This window comes from Pagrus major, chromosome 1, assembly GCF_040436345.1.
Source record: "Pagrus major chromosome 1, Pma_NU_1.0".
Taxonomy (NCBI): Eukaryota; Metazoa; Chordata; class Actinopteri; order Spariformes; family Sparidae; genus Pagrus; species Pagrus major.
This window is the reverse complement of record NC_133215.1, coordinates 11,134,952-11,154,601: the sequence shown is the minus strand read 5'-3', so window position 1 is coordinate 11,154,601 and position 19,650 is coordinate 11,134,952. Positions and strand designations below refer to the sequence as shown.

General features: G+C 40.2%; 2 protein-coding genes across 4 annotated transcripts; both read left to right on the top strand.

Moving 5' to 3' along the window:
• The first annotated feature begins 2,977 nt into the window (after nucleotides 1–2,977).
• On the top strand, nucleotides 2,978–11,257 carry tlr3 (toll-like receptor 3). 2 transcript variants are annotated; one of them, XM_073469334.1, is made up of 6 exons: nucleotides 3,101–3,173; nucleotides 4,695–4,829; nucleotides 5,485–5,952; nucleotides 7,187–7,381; nucleotides 7,498–9,353; nucleotides 10,679–11,257. In XM_073469334.1, the coding sequence occupies exons 2-6, from the start codon at nucleotides 4,812–4,814 to the stop codon at nucleotides 10,908–10,910; spliced, it is 2,769 nt and encodes a 922-aa protein (XP_073325435.1). In that variant the 5' UTR covers nucleotides 3,101–3,173; nucleotides 4,695–4,811; the 3' UTR covers nucleotides 10,911–11,257. The 2 variants fall into 2 exon arrangements, with proteins under 2 accessions (XP_073325434.1, XP_073325435.1); XM_073469333.1 differs by lacking the exon at nucleotides 4,695–4,829 and having other exon boundaries at nucleotides 2,978–3,173.
• A 1,734-nt stretch (nucleotides 11,258–12,991) lies between these two features.
• On the top strand, nucleotides 12,992–19,060 carry cyp4v2a (cytochrome P450, family 4, subfamily V, member 2a). Of its 2 annotated transcripts, XM_073464776.1 has the most exons (12): nucleotides 12,992–13,079; nucleotides 13,217–13,366; nucleotides 13,528–13,640; nucleotides 13,962–14,047; nucleotides 14,405–14,595; nucleotides 14,703–14,772; nucleotides 14,886–15,012; nucleotides 15,135–15,308; nucleotides 16,192–16,294; nucleotides 16,914–17,048; nucleotides 17,508–17,687; nucleotides 17,790–19,060. In XM_073464776.1, the coding sequence occupies exons 2-12, from the start codon at nucleotides 13,291–13,293 to the stop codon at nucleotides 17,966–17,968; spliced, it is 1,434 nt and encodes a 477-aa protein (XP_073320877.1). In that variant the 5' UTR covers nucleotides 12,992–13,079; nucleotides 13,217–13,290; the 3' UTR covers nucleotides 17,969–19,060. The 2 variants fall into 2 exon arrangements, with proteins under 2 accessions (XP_073320877.1, XP_073320869.1); XM_073464768.1 differs by lacking the exon at nucleotides 12,992–13,079 and having other exon boundaries at nucleotides 13,109–13,366.
• Nucleotides 19,061–19,650: the final 590 nt, after the last annotated feature.

The following is a 19,650-nucleotide window of genomic DNA, read 5'->3' as shown; positions in this document are numbered from 1 at the left end:
CAGCAGCAGTCCAGCCATTGGCACAAAGCCCTGTAAGCTGCCTCGGCTTAGCACCGGGCTAAACCAATCAGGTGGCCTGAGGTCTATCCCAGGAAGGACCTGCTCTATTAATCTGAGGGAGTTAAGAGGAAAAGAGAGGGGATAGAAAGGTGAATATGTCTGTGTCTCACTATGGAGGATGAGGGAGGAGTTTATGGCTCGGGGGGCGATGTAATGTTTCCTGCTTTTCATATTGTCGAACCACCAATGTGAAAGGTCGCAGCGTCAGTGTTCTCCTCCCACAAATCTCCACAAAATCAATCTCTCAGCAAAGAGAGTGCACAAGGAAGCTGGAAAACAGGAGGGGAAGCTGACATGCCATGTCAAAATGGCAGTGAAGACATTTGTAACACGTGTTAAAAATGATAACTTCCCCTATTAGTGCATTTTGCTGATCTTTTCCATCAAGTTGCGAAGTTATGACATTACAAAAACGAGTTTAGTCAGTCGCAATGACGGTTCTGGACATTAATTAACAACATGTATTATGAGTGCCAGGAATAACACCAACATGGCGATATGCGGGTATACATATTATTATGTACATGATCGTAGTTCAAAGTGTTAACTAACATTTGCTGGTTAGCAGTAAAAACAAAGTATAGCTGAGGATAGTAGATTTCATTAGTTTTGCAAGTATTTGATCAAAAAACTAAGTATTGGACAAATTTAGACCTGATGATGGAACTTTAAAAGTACGTAAAGTTAAAGGTGCAATATGCAAGAATTTTAGTTGAAAACATTCAAACATTAGATAAATTATCAACAGAATGTGAAGAAATAACAGTTGTGTATTGTGTTGCAGAGATATCTATTGAAGTTAGCATGCTAACCAGCTAAACCCCAGCCCGTCCTGGTCCAGAGCTCCTGTGCTATACACCAACACTCCTCCGGTGCTCTGAACTCCCAGTCTGGACTGCTAGCTGCGTGGCTATTTGAGCTAACAGGCTAGCTACAGTTAGCAGAAGCCCTCTAGTTGTTTAGAGTATGAATTTGACAGGATGCCAAGTTTTGCATGTTACACCTTTCAAGAAATCAAAGTGATGCAAATTATTTTAAGAACTGAGAATGTTTCTCCCAGAGTTTCTCGAAAATCCATGAAATAGTTTATTAGCTTATTTAAATAAAAACTACACTGCTAAAAATGCCACCTCAAAAATGAGTATAAAGAACAATGAATACAAGGTGAATATGAACACAAACAGGTCTCATTTATGTCACTGAAATGCTACTTTTTAGGGGATTAGGCCTTAGATAAAGTGTAATGAGATATTTTTGAAATTAGAAGATAATAATAATAAGACTGAGTTTTTGTAGTGTGAAAATGTCAAAATTCAAAGTTGGGATTTATAGTACAAGTATATTTAAGTTTGGCCAAAGTGGTGGACCAACACACAGGCAGTTCCACTGAGCCACACTGCTAGCATGGCTAAAAAAAAAAAAGGGTTTTCACAAATGCAAAGATAGAATGGCTCTGTGTACAGCATCTGATCCGATACAGCCTGAACAATGACTTTAAAAAAGGCTGGAAATACAGACGGATACTAATCGAAGTTCATAATGGACTCCATTGGATTTCATCCATTTCAGCAGCACTTTGACACAGTGCAGCTTTGAACAGTGCCAGTGTTGGTCTAGATTAATGGAATACGTGATAATGGTGGGGTTTGTTTGTGCTCTGCTGTGTGAGGACTGATGGCAGTCTAATTAACACACTGGTTAAAGGTGTTGATATGAAGCGATTTAACATTTGAAATGACTCTGAGGGGATTCCAGTGGGAGATGTGCTCAGTTAGGAAACTGTCAACAGGAAAAGAAATGACAAAAAGAAGTATTTCTGTCTGAAGTGAAAGTCAGTTGCACTTGAAAGGACGTACTTCAAAGTTAAATCATTGATCCTTTATAATAATGTCGTTATGACATATCACTTACTCAGAATCGATAACAAGACATTAATTCTCTTTGCTTTTACAAATGTAATAGAAAAGTCTGTTGATCTACTGCGGTTCTATTTAATGAATCATTTAGCATCATCAGCAGGTCATTTCTGCTTTCACGTTACTGCTGACCTGTCAAATAGGTTTGGTCATGTGGTTATCTTCAGATTTATTGTTTGGACTGTTTCAGTAATGCACTTACTTTGCTGCCAAGAACTGTACAGTAAGATCATTTTCAAATAAATTACCTTTACTCCAATAAGTGCAATGTACACTTTGAGGGAAATTAATTTCATTTAAGATAAATGTATTCTTTTTTTTTTTTTTTTTTTTTAAAGGGGCACTATGTAGTTTTTTTGGAGAAGAAATTCAAAGTCAGAATTTTCATATTTACAGTATTAATGAGGTAATAATACTCAGACATATTTATTTTTTCCATAACTGAATAAACAAGCTGTTCTCAGAGGAAATTAAGGTCCCCAGAACACTGTTTGAAGCTAGAAAGGTGGCAGGGTCCGCCACATAACAAAATCAGTCAAATCTTTCTCTTCTGATTCGAATTTCTTCCCCAAAACTACATACTGCACCTTTAAATAACCGACCGATCATTTTAAACAAAAAATAGGAAAAACAGGTTTACAAACACAGACAAATAGTTGTAGATAACACAGATCAACATGCACAAAAGAATAACAAGAGATACATTTGTTTAGCAACTTCCAGCATCCTGGCTTGAGTCACCAAGGAAAGGGAGACAAAGATCCTCGACTACATGATCAGACCTCTGTGCCACCAGGACCAGGAACATGCTGTGTGTAGGCCGCTGATCCATACTGGGATGTGGAGTGGCTCATTAACAGCACTTTGCTGCCCTCTAGTGGATATTTAAAAGTAATCCAGGTATTTTTTTGGAGTTTCGGTTTCGTTTCTCTGGTACTCTGAATGAGGGCATGTCGAGTTATATAAAGTAGTAAAACTATGAAGAATTAGAATAATCACGTGACTAGAAAGACTTCTGTTTTCTCAACTTGGCGGATGCTCAAAGCAGCATGTGAATGGAGAACAGCCACCTCTGCCTCCAAACTTTTAAACAAGGCGCTGGCTGCACGCCTACGTGGAGTCTACAGACCTCTTGGATTGTTCTACTTCTGCATTCTGACTGTTGGAGGGTTTTTTTTAGGGAACCGCAAGCCACAGGTGAGCGATTCTCTCAATTTCGCCTGCTAGGGGACACATGTGATGCTATATTGAAAAGGCACCAGCTGATCTTGTGTATTTATGGGTCACACTTTATTTACACACAGCAGGTAAATGCTCATAGTCAGCCTCTTTTGTCTGTGTGCGTTGTAAGTCTGTCACCTAATAGATGAACTACACAAATATAAAGTGATTATTGTTCCTGTCTGATTTCTGATCCTGCATGAGGAGTGTTGTATTCCATGTACAGATAAAAAATGTGCTGCAATTGCAACCGTTCAGTTTATAGGAAGACCCATTCAGTCCAACATAATGACAATCTTTAAAATATAAAGTTTGGTGGAGTGGATTGGAGCACCTGGCATTTCAGGTTATTTCAGACTGGGCCTACCTGAATGGGTGTGACATCATGGACTCATGTCAACAACAGCAGATATCAAGAAGTCAGACATAACAAGAGGCCAGGAATCATGTTTGGTTTACAGTGGATGAATCAGTAACAGCACAATACAATAAGACAGCACAGGGGGTACATTCTTATGCTCTTTCAAACTTACCAGAGGCTTTATAGTTAAGTCACAGAATACATGCTGGTTTAAACATGTACAAATCATCCGTCAGTATCAATATAAATGCAGTATGCAATCGATGTAGTGAAAGCCATCCGTCCGAATAGTACCCGAGTACAGATCTTAAAGTATCTGATCATGCTGCTTTGGTGCTGATGCAGCAAGAAATCTGCAGATTGATCATCAAATAAATGTAGTGGTATAAAGTAGCATAAAATGGAAATATTCAAGTACAAATACCTCAAAATTGTACTTTTATACTTTCATGTATGTCCATTCATTTCTTTGCATTGTGTGTTTACAATTTTCAGAAACACGTATGTAGACATTGTATGTTGTTGGTCATTGTTGCTTATTTTTTACCTACTTGTATATACACCATAGTTAAATGTTTATTTGTACCTGTTTTTGCTCAGCTTGTTCTAATCTTGTTATATCTTCTAAAAACTTGTTTTACCTCTCCATATTAAATGTCCTGCACCTCTATAAGTAAATTTAAGGAGGGTTAAAGCAGCCGTTTACAATATGATTAATGTCTTACTCTGTTATCTAGTTATTAAAACAGATTAAACTACACACATAAGTTACAGTAGGCCTGTAAGTCCAGTCTCGCAGGGCTCTTAACACATCCGTGGAAGAGTGATGGACACCTCCAGCCAGGTACATTTCTCTGACTGTGCCCGCATGTCAAAACCTTGCCTGTTTACGCCACGCCTCCTTAGCCATGTCTGTTTATAATTAAACAGGCACTGGAAATGTTTGGTTGTCTTAAGTACTTGAACACACTGATTCCAGTCTATTTTGTAGGATTAGAGTCTGAATATCATTTAAACCTCCCAATAGGCTCCTTTTGCTACTGAAACAGTTAAATCTTCATTGGATATGCAGATGTAGAAGTGAAACCAGAGCTTCGCGTTTCTCATTTCCTTATTTCCTCGCGTTATCTCTGTAGTGCCTGTGTCATAAGCTACTGCTGAAACTCTTGTCTGCGTTCCTGAAGAGACAAGAGACTGAGGTGCTGGGAGTAAATGCCCTCTGTTTGAAGTCTAGATGCAACAAATAGCCTAATATGCAAAGGCAAAATCTGGTAAGAACTCCACAGGCACAATAACTAGACTTACAGTGTGAGTGTGTGAGTGTGTGTGTGTGTAATGTAGAGATGACACTTTCTGCTATGATACAAGTTGATACTCACGTTAGCATACTTCGATAGTTAAAATAAAACATGCATTTGGAACAGATGTTTCTGTAGACAGCATTCAAAGTCATTTTATATGTTGTAATGTCAGAAATTGGCCAGAATTATATTTTTTTTCCTTCATTGATTCTATATTACCAATAGATCAAATGACTGTGTGTAATGTGAAAGATGTAGATGTAGAATAATAACCCGGCCCGTCTCAGTTCCCCTCAGCTATATGTTGTGTTGTAGCTTTATTAGGCACACTGTTTAGAGTGTTTTGGTCCACCTCTTAAAGGGACAGGTCACCCCAACATCAAAAATGTGTATTTTCCCTCATTCCTGGAATGCTATTTATCTTTTTAGATTGTTTTGATTGATGGAGATATGTAGCTCTGTTTCTGCCCGATGTATAAACAGATATCTGTTTGCTCATGTTTGCCTAACTAGTTTTATAAAATAACAGTAGGTCAGTGTTATTTCCTGTTATGCTAAGTTTCCCCCAAAAAATCTAAATCAATTAATGTAGGTTTAAGGTTTATTCTGTCTCTCTTTTTTAAAGGTTTTCAAAATGATGCGTGCCCCTCGTTACACTCTCCTTCTGGCACTGATCATCATATGTTACATTACGATGGGACCGTCCAACTGTGTGGCCGCCCAGAAGAAGACCTCCTGCCTTGTTCAAGACGGCAGAGCCGACTGCAGCCACCTCAGCCTCAGTGAGGTCCCTCCAAACCTCCCTGGGAACCTCACCAGCCTGGACATGTCTCACAACAGATTGGGGGGGATTCCCCCTGCGTCATTGACCCCGTACGCAGGCCTCCTCCACCTTGATGTCAGCTACAACAGTATCACCAAGCTGGACGGGGGGTTGTGCCAGACACTTCCTCTGCTGCAGACACTGAACATGAAACACAATCAAGTGCTTTATCTAAAGAAGGAGGATTTCAGCAGTTGCACCAGTCTAACAGAGTTGAATTTGGCGAGTAATAGGCTGAGACTGCAAGGAGAGCCCTTCTCTGCACTACAGGTATGATGGTCACAGTCATCAGATGGGTGTTTAATAGCTGGAGAGAAACTGATGAAAAGCCTCATGGGCAAGGATGGTGATGACAGAAATCATACAATGACATGACAGTGAATAGGAAAGAAGCTGCTCTGTAGTCTGGTGAAGTCTTATGAAGACATAACATTACTAGGGAACAAAATTACTAATAAAGGGGCTCTGTTGAGCTTCTGTGTTGTGCTGGTAGCCTGTTATTTATGTTAGCGGACTCCATATCTAAACCAACATTAGCTACTGCCGCTCTCTGTTAGCAGAGAGGAAAGAGGCATTCAAGAACATTCTTGAAATCACATCTTCCAAATCCGACCCGAGTCCTTCACAAAGAAATCCCCAGTCTGCTGCTCACATATAGCCAATATGAAAGTGTTTATTACATGTAAATTGTTAAAAATTGTTCTATAGAGCCCCTTAAAGTGCAACCAAATCTGTTTAATGGAGGCTTAGATGTCAACTTGGTGAGTGAGCGGCACTAAAACAACGTTTCCTGTGTTTCACAATCGTCATATTACAAATATTTATTACTTCTGCTATTCATCCTGCAGACTGCTGTTAAAAATAGAGAACAGCATTACAAATTTGTTGCCTCTTTCTTTCACTCACTTTCAAAACAAATGTACACACTAGCCAGAGGAAGATCTTTACGAATGGAGGCGGTGGTGCTCATACTGCCTTTGTCCACAGGGGCCGCCAGAATCAACCAAAAATAAGTTCCTTGTAGCTGCTTTAATTTACAGACATGAGACTGGTATCGATCGAATAGAACTATTTTGAGTTAAAGTAGAGATTCCTTTGTTGACACCACAGTTTATGTAATAGCTCACCTATTGTGTAAACTTAAATAAGCATTGAAAGGAAAAACATGCAGCAACAGAAGAGGAAAAGAGAGGACTGAAATCAGCCAAGAGGCAAAGAATCACTGCACAAGGACAGCACTGATTATGATACAGATTCATTAATTTATGAGGAGGCTTAACTCTATTAAATGAGTGTAGGTGCAGCTCAAACGATAGACTGCGGATGAGAGATCTGCTGTGGTCTTAAATGGAGGTCATGTCTGAAATGCGGTGGAGCATGGCATTAAGAGCTTTATACATCAAAAGTAGGAAGTGTGTTGGTTTAGGGGCTTATATCGTTTGCCTCTAATGCATTGTTAAAATAACACTTTCTTTTGTTTTTCTTCTCCTTTCATAATTCACAGAGCCTGACATTTCTCGATGTTTCCTTAAACAAACTGAAGTCAGCCAAGCTCGGCTCTCAGCCGCAGCTGCCCAACCTGGTGAACCTCAGTCTGGCGCTGAATGACTTCACCACTCTGACGAAAGATGACTTTTCCTTCCTTAACCAATCCTCCTTTCTACAAGTCCTCAACCTGTCATCTGTGTCTTTAAAAACGGTAAGAATCTTACCTACAAATGGGAAATGAAATGGTGTTGGTGTTGAATTGAAACTGTAGCTGACAGTAGCGTTATTAAAACACCTAATTTCAGTTCTCTTTATGTTTTGTTGCAGTTGGAGCCTGGCTGCTTTAAGCCCATTTCAAGACTGCGCACTTTAATCATGGATGGGAGCAAGACGGGCACTCTGATCATTGCTAAACTCTGCTCACAGCTGTCGGGGACGGCCATTGATGTTCTGTCTCTTCGGAACATGAGGCTGGTCACACTCACGAACACCACCTTTACAGGGCTACAGAAAACAAATCTAACCGTTCTGGATCTGTCTAGTAATGGCATGGGCAAAATTGAAAAAGGCTCATTTAAGTGGCTATCTACGCTTCAGTCTCTGATTTTGGCAGACAACAACATCAAGCATCTTACCAAGGACATATTTCAAGGCCTCGTAAGTTTGAAAAGACTCAATTTGACAAAAGCTCTCGTAAAAAGTCACACATCCGCCGTCCCGATTATCGACGATTACTCTTTCCAACCATTAACTGCCCTTGAGACTTTAATATTACAGAGAACTGCAGTTCGTGAAATCACTGAGAACGTATTCACAGGCTTGACTAGTCTGAAAGAACTGGATATGAGCTGGACTACTTATACTGCTCTCAAAAACATCACCAACAAGACCTTCGTCTCACTCGCCGGATCTCCTCTCAGAAAGCTGAATCTGATAGGAACAGCTATGGCACAGATTAACCCTGGATGCTTCTCCGTTTTCAGGAACCTCACCACTCTTCTTCTCGATCACAACTACATCAAGCAAACTCTCACCGGCAAGGAGTTTGAAGGCCTCGGCCAAGTTCAAGAGATTTACATGTCCTACAACTTTCAGAAAGTCAATCTGAGCTCCACCTCGTTTGTTAACGTGCCCAATCTCAGGGTCCTGACTTTGGGAAAAAGTCTTATAGCCACGGCCTTGGACCGGGATCCCTCTCCGTTCAGTCCCCTGTCCAACCTCACCTTCCTGGATCTCAGCAACAACAACATCGCGAACATCAGAGGGAATATGTTGGAGGGGCTTGTGAACCTGAAGGTGCTGAAGCTCCAACACAATAACTTAGCCCGTGTGTGGAAGAGTGCCAACCTTGGTGGGCCGGTGTTGTTTCTCAAAGGGGCACAGAAGTTGATGACCTTACTGATGGATAATAACGGGCTGGATGAGATCCCACCGAACGCTCTGAGAGGGCTGACCGAGCTCCGTGAGCTAAACCTGGCCAACAATCTCCTCAACAGTCTGAGGGACCCAATTTTCGATGATCTGAACTCACTGCGGGCACTTTATTTTCAAAAGAATCTGGTCACAACTGTGAGGCCCGAAGTGTTCAAAACTCCCATGAGCAACCTCAGCCTGCTTGTCATGGGCAAAAATCCATTTGACTGCACGTGTGAGAGCATCCTGTGGTTCATGACGTGGTTGAATACCACAAATACGACCAGTGTGCCAGGCCTCAGGGAGCAGTATACGTGCAACACTCCACTAAGTTACTTCAACCGCTCCATCATGGATTTTGACGCCCTCTCTTGCAAAGACATGACCCCATTTCAGGCTCTTTACATACTGAGCAGCACAGCTGTCCTCATGCTGATGGTAACTGCGCTTCTGGTTCGGTTCCACGGCTGGAGATTTGAGTTCTACTGGAACATAATGATCAATCGCACATTGGGATTTAGTGACGCCTCGGTTGAAGAGGGCAGGGAGTTTGAGTATGATGCCTACGTCATACATGCAGAGGCAGACATCAGCTGGGTGGAGCGAACGCTGGTCCCCTTAGAGGCTGGCAAATGCAGGTTTTGTTTGCTGGACCGAGATGCAGTGGCAGGCATGTCAGTGCTCGAATCCATTGTGGATAATATAAGAAAGTCTCGAAAGATCTTGTTTGTTGTCACTGAAACTCTTCTGAGAGATCCCTGGTGTAGACGGTAAATAAAAAAACACACTGAGCGATTTATACATTATTGTCATGGCTTTGGGTTTTTTAGTTCTGTTATTTCCTGTTTTATTTTGTAAGTTCTCTCCTCGTGACATGTTTTTGCTTTAAACTTCCTGTATTTGTCTTTTTCCTGCCTTTTACCTTCCTGTTACCTTGTGTTTCACTCATTAGTCACTTTGCTTTTAAGCCTTTGTTTTTCCTTTACTCCATGTCAGTTAGTCTGTTTTCGTCTTGGTGTCGCTTTGTCTGTGTTTTCCAGCTTTTATTTCTTATGTGTCCCATGTCTTTCTCATGTGTTCTAAGTTTTGTACACTTTTTTCTTGGGCTCTCTTCAGCCTGGTTTTGTTGTCTGCCTTTTTGTCGCCTGCTTATTCATTGCCTTTTGGATTCCAGCTTTGTCAGTGAAGCTCACCTTTTGTTTTTCAACCTGCTGCTTCTGTGTCTGTAATTGGTTTCTCATCTTTTTGCAAAATTTAACCCATTATGGATAAGACATGTTGAACCCAACTGAAAATCAAAATATGGGATTTGTGAGGCAAGTGAGAAAACAATTCTGGTGATCCAGTTTCAATTATTGTTTTTTTTTTAATTTTGGCAAAAAAAAATGTGTGTTTGTTTTTGTAGTTTTCATTTTGGCCACAAGAGGCTGACGTGCACCACTGCTACATGTTCTAATTAGCGCTAAAGGCATTTAAGTTTTCTTCCAAGTGAGTTTAAATATTTCCAAAACCCTTAAAACACTAGACAGGATTTAGTCTGGCTTTTATGTAGTGTTTTATAATTTTCTGCTTTTAAAGTTTATACTTATTTGAATTCATTTGTTTGTTTGTTTTTATCATTTTTGTGTCTTACAATTTTATTTGTATCATGATTTTTATTGCTTGTATTATTATTCATTCTTTATTATCTTTTATTATTTAACTACCCGTTTTTTATTGCCGTCTTTTGGTGCATTAGTCTAAATCCATTTTTGCTCTGCTAATGTCCCATGTTTTTCCAACCACTTGTATAGCACTGTTTGAAAGATGCTTTATAAATAAAGTTAGATTGATTGATGACAGTAATGTTACATAGCCTGCTAACACTCAATATATATATCTTGTACAAAACACTCATCTGCCAAAACTCCAAAAAAAAAAGAAAAACTAGCATAACTTTTTCCACTTGTTGTTTTCACAGATAAAAACCAGAAGGTTAAAAAAAACCAAAAAAACAATTCAAATGGATCACCTGAATATTTTCCTCTCAGGGCTTCCACATATTTGTGCTAAAATGACTTCTCAAAATTGTCTCTCTGTCCCTCTACCTTTCCAGATTCGCGGCCCATCATGCACTTCACCAGGTCATTGAAGCCAGCAGAGACTCCGTGGTTCTGGTCTTCCTGCAGGACGTTCATGACTACAGGTTATCTCAGTCGCTCTTCCTCCGCAGGGGCATGTTGCGTCCATGCTGCGTCCTGGACTGGCCTGTCCACAAGGAGAGGATACCGGCCTTTCACCAGAAGCTCCTCATAGCGCTTGGCATGACCAATCGATTTCAGGAGTGACTGTACTCCATCGGTAGTAATGAGATTTACCAAAAAAAAAATTCAATTATTGTTAATTGCCACCAGTTGCTGATTACTTTGTCCTCTGTGTGAATGTTGTGCTCATGTATGCACTGTAAACTATACAGACATGTTGTGTTAAATTGCATTGCAGCTTTACATCAACAAAAAATGTGTTTTGGTTGTATTAATTTGCCTGTTCAAGTACTGTAACAGCTCTGAGGTGCAAAATCACTAAATTCTCCGGTGTTGCTTTTTTTCTCTGCTGAAGAGTTACATTTTGATAAGCCATCATTTACTGTATATGTAACGTAAAGAATAAAAAATAAAAAAACATTTTATATTAATGTAACTCAAAGAAGTTATTTGGAGTCATATATCTCAGTCTTGGCGTGTGATGGCAGAACACAAATTTTTAAACAGTAGTTTAGCTGAAAAAGTATTTTTATTCACTATTTCTTAACGATGCAGTGATCAGTTTGGAAAGAAATCTTTTCTGTGAGAGCAGAGAAGGAATCTGTAGACATCTAGTGGTCGTAGTCAGAAACTGCACCATTTTATGTGCTTTAACTGCCAAATAAATCTTATAACTGCTGATCTAACCATGAGCACAGTACCAAGGAGAATAGTGTTGCTATCTAATGTGGTAGTGGTTGTCAGATATGTTCTGAGTAGAAATGGTAGGATTACAGACAATTGACACAATCCACAGATACAAAGCAGGAACTTAAAATGAAGACATTCATTCGAGAAGCTTGCAGGATGTTGATTCCTCTTTGCTGTATATCATGAATTCAAAGCCAGTTAAATATCCTACAGCTGCAATTTCTTTACAAGATTTTGAATATTATTGAGGAACCTGTTGTCAAACATCTTAATGTGCTTTCTTTTTAACTCTCAAGGCTTCAAGTCAGTTTACAACATAAATAATAGATAAAGATGAGAGCCAGAGAAAAAGCAGCCATTTGAGTTTAGCAAAATAAGTGATTTTAGAAACAGACATAATCTACTTACCCTTATGTCGGCGGAGAGGCTTCTGAAGGTTTGTAGTCTTGACAAGTATTTCTAAAGCTTCAGTGTGCAGCTTTCTCTTAAATGACTGAAGCAGATGGGGACTTTTTGAAATTAAACCACAAACAAAAAACCCAGAAGGATCTTGGGGCTTCCAGGGACTCAGACCAAGCTGGACGAGTTGTACATTTTAAAGCAAGTCCCCATCTGCTTCAGTTGTTTAGCTGTGAAGCTCCAGAAATGTTTTATGGACTACAAAACTTCCCCTGACTTTCCATTGGCGTGAGGATAAGTAAATAATGACTGAATTTTCATATTTGGGTGAACTTATCCTTTACAGTAGACTGTAGACATGACATTTTGCCACACTGGGACGGGTCTTTGGTCCTCATAAGGACGACTGGTCCTGACAAGGCCTGTGTTTATATTGTCAAAGATCCACAACAGGGGGGAAATGCATACACACACACACACACACAGCACGTACGCACAATGTTAAAATATTTACAGCCAGGCAGTTGTGGCTGGTAATAAATACAAATAATAAGTACATGACCTCAGTGTCCTCATTCTACCTATGGCCCTGATTTTTGTTTTTTTATTCTTTGTTGTCACAGAGATATTGATTCAACAGATTCATATCAAGGAACCACAAACTACATAGTTGCTCAAAATAAAGTTGTTACACTTATTTGACCTACTTTTAGAATATCCTCTCCTGTGAATAAAGTAACACCTCTTATATTATTTACATTCATTTTACAACAGTGAAATCCTGTTTTAATCACAAATGATAACTGCTGCTAAGATAAGGTTGTTATTCAGCCAATCAGGTTTGATGTCATATGAGAGGACGTTGAACATGCACGCGAGAATAAATAGGACAAAGGCCTTGGTCAGGGCTAGTCAGCTATCGTGAGGTAAATCATTAACACCAGATTATATAATTTGTGCATACCATTTACAGGCCAATGGCTCTTTTTTCAATGTCAGTTTTTCATGTTTATCTATCTCCCATGTTATTGCTATTCCTTCCCTCTGCAGCATTTTATAACATGCTCATGAGCAATAAATGATAATGAATACACCGGGACCCCTTGACCCAGTTGACTGTCGGTGGATTGACAGCAGAGAAAAGGAGGAGCAAAAGCAGAGAAGGCAAGTCATTCCTTTGTAGTGAAGGCACAACCCAGTCACTGCTGCTTCAACACACACACACACACACACACTGTGCATGCACACAGCAGAAAAGATGGCAGTTTTATTTGGAAGTTACTCGCTACCTTTATTTGCAGTGAGCATCTTCATTGCTACTCTGACCTACATCACCTACAAGCTGCTCAGCAGTTACCTGCACCAATGGTTTGAGATGAAGCCTATTCCAGGGGTGGAAGGAACGTATCCCTTCATTGGAAATGCGCTGTTGTTCAAAAACAATGCAGGAGGTAAGAGAGCAGCCAACATGCTGCGACAGGAGGCTGATTGTAAATAGACCATGAGGCACAGTGGAACTCACATGGTACAAAGTTTTGAATTGAATGACATAACTGATGAATTCATTTCATATTTAATGCTCCATAATGTGTATTTCAATGTTTTTTTGTAGATTTTTTCAGTCAAATTGTGGATTTCACCCGAGAGTTCTCTGATACACCGCTGTTTAAAATCTGGGTTGGACCACTTCCATTGGTGGTCCTGTTTCATGCTGAAACTGTTGAGGTAAAGTGACAGTACGTATACAGTACAACTGGTGTAGCCTGTCGCACACGACTTGTAAATTTGTCTTTGAAGCAACATCTGCAACACATTGTGACTCGGAGTAAAAAGTGTTTCATTTTGTTCTCATTCAAAAAAGGAAATAGCAGTCAGTTTGAGTTGACCTTAACCATTTATTCTGTATGTGACAACACTGTAGTATGTCATTCCACTTATGCACACACTGCTGATAGACTACAGCCACTGTAGCTGCTGCATAAGTGCTACTGCTCACCATTCCAGCTCTCCATTGGATGAGTCTTTCTTACATTTTTTTCTCTGTAGACGGTCCTGACCAACCCCATTCATATGGAAAAAGCCTATGTATACAACTTCCTCCACCCTTGGCTTGGAACTGGCCTTCTTACCAGGTACCTGTGGTTCTACTCTGCACAATATATAAGGATAAGTTCACGTCAAAATGAAAAATCAGTCATTATCTCATGCTGGTGGAAAGTCAGGGCCAAGTTTTGTAGTCCACAAAGTAAAACAGCGTTGCAGCATTCACCTAAACAACTGAAGTAGATGGGGGACTTGTTTTAAAACTTAAAACTTAAAAAAACAACTGAAAAGAAAAACCCTAAACTGGCCCCACACAGCTTGTCCAAGATCCCCAAATTGATTCAAAGATGTTTTTTTACATCTGTTCTTAAGCTGAAATCATCATTTTGCAGCTAGCTTAGCTAAAAGCTTGGCGTTTTAAAACAAGAACCTCTTCTTTTCATCAGCACTGGGCCTAAGTGGCGTCAGCGGAGAAAGATGCTGACTCCCACCTTCCACTTCTCCATCCTGACGGACTTCTTGGAAGTGATGAACGAGCAGGCTGAGATCCTGGTGGACAAGCTGGAGAAGCAGGCAGGGAAGGGTCCATTCAACTGCTTCAGTTACGTGACACTGTGTGCCCTGGACATTATCTGTGGTGAGTACATGTACACTGAATGTGCATGCGTGCATGTATGAATGAATGATGATTAAAAAATGTTAAAAATACCCAGAGAGTTTACATTTTGAACACTTTCCCTTCAGAAACCGCAATGGGAAAGAAAGTGTACGCCCAGAGTAATTCTGAGTCTGAGTATGTTAAAAGCGTCTACAAGTGAGTTCTTTAAATGTTCTTTTCTATCTCACAAATACAGACAATAATAAGGGAAAAAGTATCTGGTGAATAATTTCATGTTCTTGTCTTCTTACGTAACTTCTTGCCTTTAGAATGAGTGACATTATCAGCCGCAGACAGAGGACACCTTGGTTTTGGCCTGACTTTGTGTACAACTGCTTTGGACAGGGCCAGGAGCACAACAAGACACTCAAGGTCCTACAGTCCTTTACGTACAAGGTAAGTAATGGAGCCAACAGTTTGGAAATCAATGTTTCTTCAGTGTTATTTTTTTATATTAAAGTGTCACTGAACAGGCAAGTTCAGGCAACATTTAGCCCCAATCTTTCAATTCATCTCAGGTGATACGTGAAAGAGCAGAGAACATTTCCTACGTTGAATCGGACAGCGACTCTGATCGGGACACAAAGAAAAGACAAGCATTTCTGGACATGCTGCTGAAGACCACATATGAGGATGGCAGTAAGATGAGCCATCAGGACATTCAGGAGGAGGTGGACACTTTTATGTTTGAGGTTGGTAGTCAGATTTACAGCTTACAGAAATATTCAAAGTTGCACTTCTGCAGCTGTACAATGTGTCATTGCAGCCGCACAGTGACAAATATGCTTGCCACATTTCTGTGCACATCAGAATTTTTTTTGACTGTGCAAGTGTCTGGTTTCAACTATAGTCATCACACACACACACGCTAGCTAGGACATTTTATCAATCACTGGTCCACTGAGAGCAATCTTCCGCAAACTAATATGAGTTATCATGAGTCTCATGGGCGTACTCGTCATGAAAGATGACAAGAATGTTAAGCCGCATCGGGTTGTCTATGCGAATGTGATTCTGATGTGATTCCTCAGTCAGGGACCGATGCCTATTGTCATGCTCTTGCACATTGTAAGATTAACAAATCCAAGAAGCAAATCAAGAGTCAAACCACCAACCCTCTGACTGATTAACAGCCACTCTGACTGTTGAGCCACATGAAGCTTGTTTTAATTTCTTGCACATGTCCTGGTTGCTAGTGGATAAACGCTCTAAGTACTAAGTACTCAGCTTTGCAGCAGTAAGCACAATGTCTTATTTTACATTAATGTATAAAACTGCTCACATTAAATGTCCTTGAAGCTTCTTGTTGGCAGCATAAAGCCTGTATAGTTCTATATTTATGACATTTTTAGACCAAATCAGTTCTAATGTTGCTCCATGTGTTCCAGGTGTGTCCTGTAAGAAGGCAACCAATTGCTAACACATTCACTATAATGACTTTATGTTTAATTGTGTTTGCAGCTTTTTCTGCTGCCTCCGGGTGGCCCAAAAAAAGAGAGAAAAATCAGTTAATGCAGCTTTAAAGCCATTTAATAATGTGTTGTTTTTCTCTGTTTAACTGCCCTCATTATGCAGGGACATGATACTACAGCAGCCTCCATGAACTGGGTCCTGCATCTGCTGGGTTCCCACCCTGAGGCCCTCCGCAAAGTTCAACAAGAGCTTCAGGAGGTGTTCGGTAACAGTAACATGCCCTCACCCCGTCACCGCACACCTTCTCTCTTTCATGACATCATTTAGTTTCCCTGCCTGAAGGCCTTTTGACTCATCTTTGCTCAGACTCATTTGTTCTTTACAAGTCAAGGGGAGCTTACACAAGGATAATAGCTGTGAAAATCCTTGCCAAAATACATAGAGAATAATTGAATTATTTTCACTGCTGTGTGGATTTACCACGGCCTCCATGCATTTCTTCCATGACGTCGACGGCCTCAGAAGAGAACAGTTTGCACCGGTTTGTGAATATAACTTTGTCCTCATGCATAGAAGCTTCCATGTCTTGATAATGATTACTGATTTATTGTCTATAGGTAGGAATGTAATTGGCCACGCCTATATAGTAGAGATCACTGCAGTACATACTCTGGACTCTTTTTATATCACCTCAAATTACAACTCATGGGGTGCATCGCTTAATACACCACAATTAACTACTGTGGAAGGTGGGAAAGTAGAGAATATGTCAACGATATAGAAGTAGGTGAGAGTGCAACAGCAAGACATCGGAGAAAAAGAGTCATCTGACAAGTAATGTACACTGTCTTCAGCACCGATTAACATGAATGTGTTCTGCAAAGGTTCCTCCGACCGGTCCATTAACACAGAGGACCTCAAGAGGCTCAAATACCTGGAGTGTGCGATCAAAGAGGCCCTGCGACTGTTTCCCTCTGTGCCTTTCTTCGCCCGCAACATTGGCGAAGACTGCCGTATCAGTGAGTTCCAGATGAATGATGACACCTGAATGAAACATTCATTTGTTGAGTGCATATCCCCGCAAGGCGGTGGTAAACCAGGCTTCTTCTATTATTTTCATTTGAAAAATAGTTCCTCTGTCATGTAACATTTATTGTACAGTGTTGTCGCAGCCATGTCTTTCACAATGTCCACACACAGAGTCTCTACAGATTGATTAATAAAAGGGGCCTCTCTGGATTGCAACATGTGGAGAAGAGTCAGTTTGGTAATGGAAAGCCAAGAAAAGATGGCATTCTGTGATTTAAAAGTAGTATAGTTGGGACAGCAGGAAGTTGAGAGCTAGTAAAATAGCACATTCTTAAATTAGTTTATTTTATAATAATAATAATAATACTAATACTAATAATAATAATAATAATAATAATAATAATAATGACTGTTCGAAGCTAAGGCAGTAAAAACTGTTTTTTCTGTAGATGGTTTCAAGGTGCCTAAGGGTGCTAATGCCATCGTCATTACCTACGCTCTCCACCGTGACCCGCGATACTTCCCTGAGCCCGAGGAGTTCAGGCCTGAGCGCTTTCTGCCTGAGAATTCAGTGGGACGGCCTCCGTATGCATACGTCCCCTTCTCCGCCGGACTCCGCAACTGCATAGGTAGGAGCGGGCAGGTTTCTCTTGTAGTTTGATCCGTCTCCATGCACACTCCACTCACAACCAGAATTACTGCTGTGTGTCCTCCACTGTGATGCTCCTCAGGTCAGCGGTTTGCACTGATGGAAGAGAAGGTGGTGTTGGCGTCCGTTCTGCGTAACTTCAACGTTGAAGCTTGTCAGACACGTGAAGAGCTGCGGCCGGTCGGAGAGCTCATCCTGCGACCGGAGAAGGGCATCTGGATCAAATTGGAAAAGAGGAAACCCCAGACTTCATCAAACTAAAGCCACTCTAGTTGACAGGAGGTATTCACGAAGAACATCTTCCAGCGTGGCCTTTATCTACACACTTCTGACGGTGGTGCACACTGGGATGCTTTCTGAATACCCTTTGAGAGGTCAGGGAGAGTAGTGACCTGGTGTTTAGATTTGAGAAGGTTCTCATCATCGTAGACATCATAATTACAAGAATTAAGTCCTGTAAAAATAAATTGGGATTATTTTTTGTTAGTTTTAGGGAAATAGCTTCATGGCGCACTATTCCGGCTCTGTGTATCAACAACTCTGCACTATTTTTGTGCCTCAAGAATGTTTCAGAACAAAATAATTGCATGAATATGTTATTTTATTTTGATTAATATTAAAATGCAATAATGATTTATGAAATCCTTTTCAAAACTGCAGAGTAATTCGGTCACTTTCACTAAAATGAACACATACTGTACATGGAACCATTCAGACACACTCTACATCTGTTTCATGTTCCTTTTAGTGACCTATCTGTAAGTTTTGTCTGCTAATAGTCTCAATCTACGGGAAACAAGTATGAAAAAATCATGCTCGAAATGCTTCAGATGTTCTATTTTTTGATTATGTTTGACTGATTGTGTCTGATTTATGGATTAAAATGAAACTTTATACGCATTTTGTGGTATAAGCTGATAATGAAAGGGTCAAGCCCTCAAACTCAGAGGTGCAGAACCAGCTAACTCACAAACACTTTTACATATTCATTACATTTACAAACCCCGAGCTGCAGTTTTCCCTGTGTAAGACCTCGTATGACATCTCCTAAAGTTTGTTTATTACTGTGCGTTCGGTGGTTCATCTTTTTTTCTTGTGTGAGTCCGTGACGGACACTTTGATTAACTGAGGGAGTGTGATGTTGATGAAACTGGATGACATCCACTTTATCACAATGGGGCAGAAAGAAAACTCACAGAATCACAAACTCTGACAACAATTGACTACTATGGCTGATGTGTTACTGTTCACATCCAGCAGATACAGAAACAACATTAACATCCAACTGTTGTTCTCCATGACAAGACGAGTGATCTAACACACTGGACTGTTGTAATAAATGATCCGAATCTAGAGCTTTGCTTTCTTTCCATTTCATGGTAGGCAGGTGGTTTAAAATATGTTTGTCAAAGCATGTTTGTCGGAAAACAGCTCATGTTTTTATTTGGGCAAGCCATAGAACCAAAACAATTGGCTAAAACAGGCTAAACGTGATGTTGACCTTCAGTTCTCTGCAGCACAAGTCAGACTTTCTCATTATACTGACATTTGATTCAGTCTTTATAAAACAAATATGTTGTTTTGAGGGAAGTTCAAGATACAAGTTTTAAACACATAACGTTGTGACGTAAAGAGCTTTTGCATGTAGTTAGCACCTGCATGACATCTGACAGACTGTTACACACCTGGGATTTGCATTTATGACAGTGGTGTTGCACAAACATTCTACATAATGTTGCTTTAAAGGTCCAGTGTGTAGGATCTAAAAGGATCTACTGGGAGACATGGATCATAATATCAATAACTATAACTACTATATTTTAATTATCTATAGATTTACTGTTTGTTACTGATGGTTGTTATAAAGTGTTACCAACCGTTTCAGTGTCTGCTAAAGGAAAAAAACCTCACATCTGACTGTGAACACTGTCATATATTCCTTC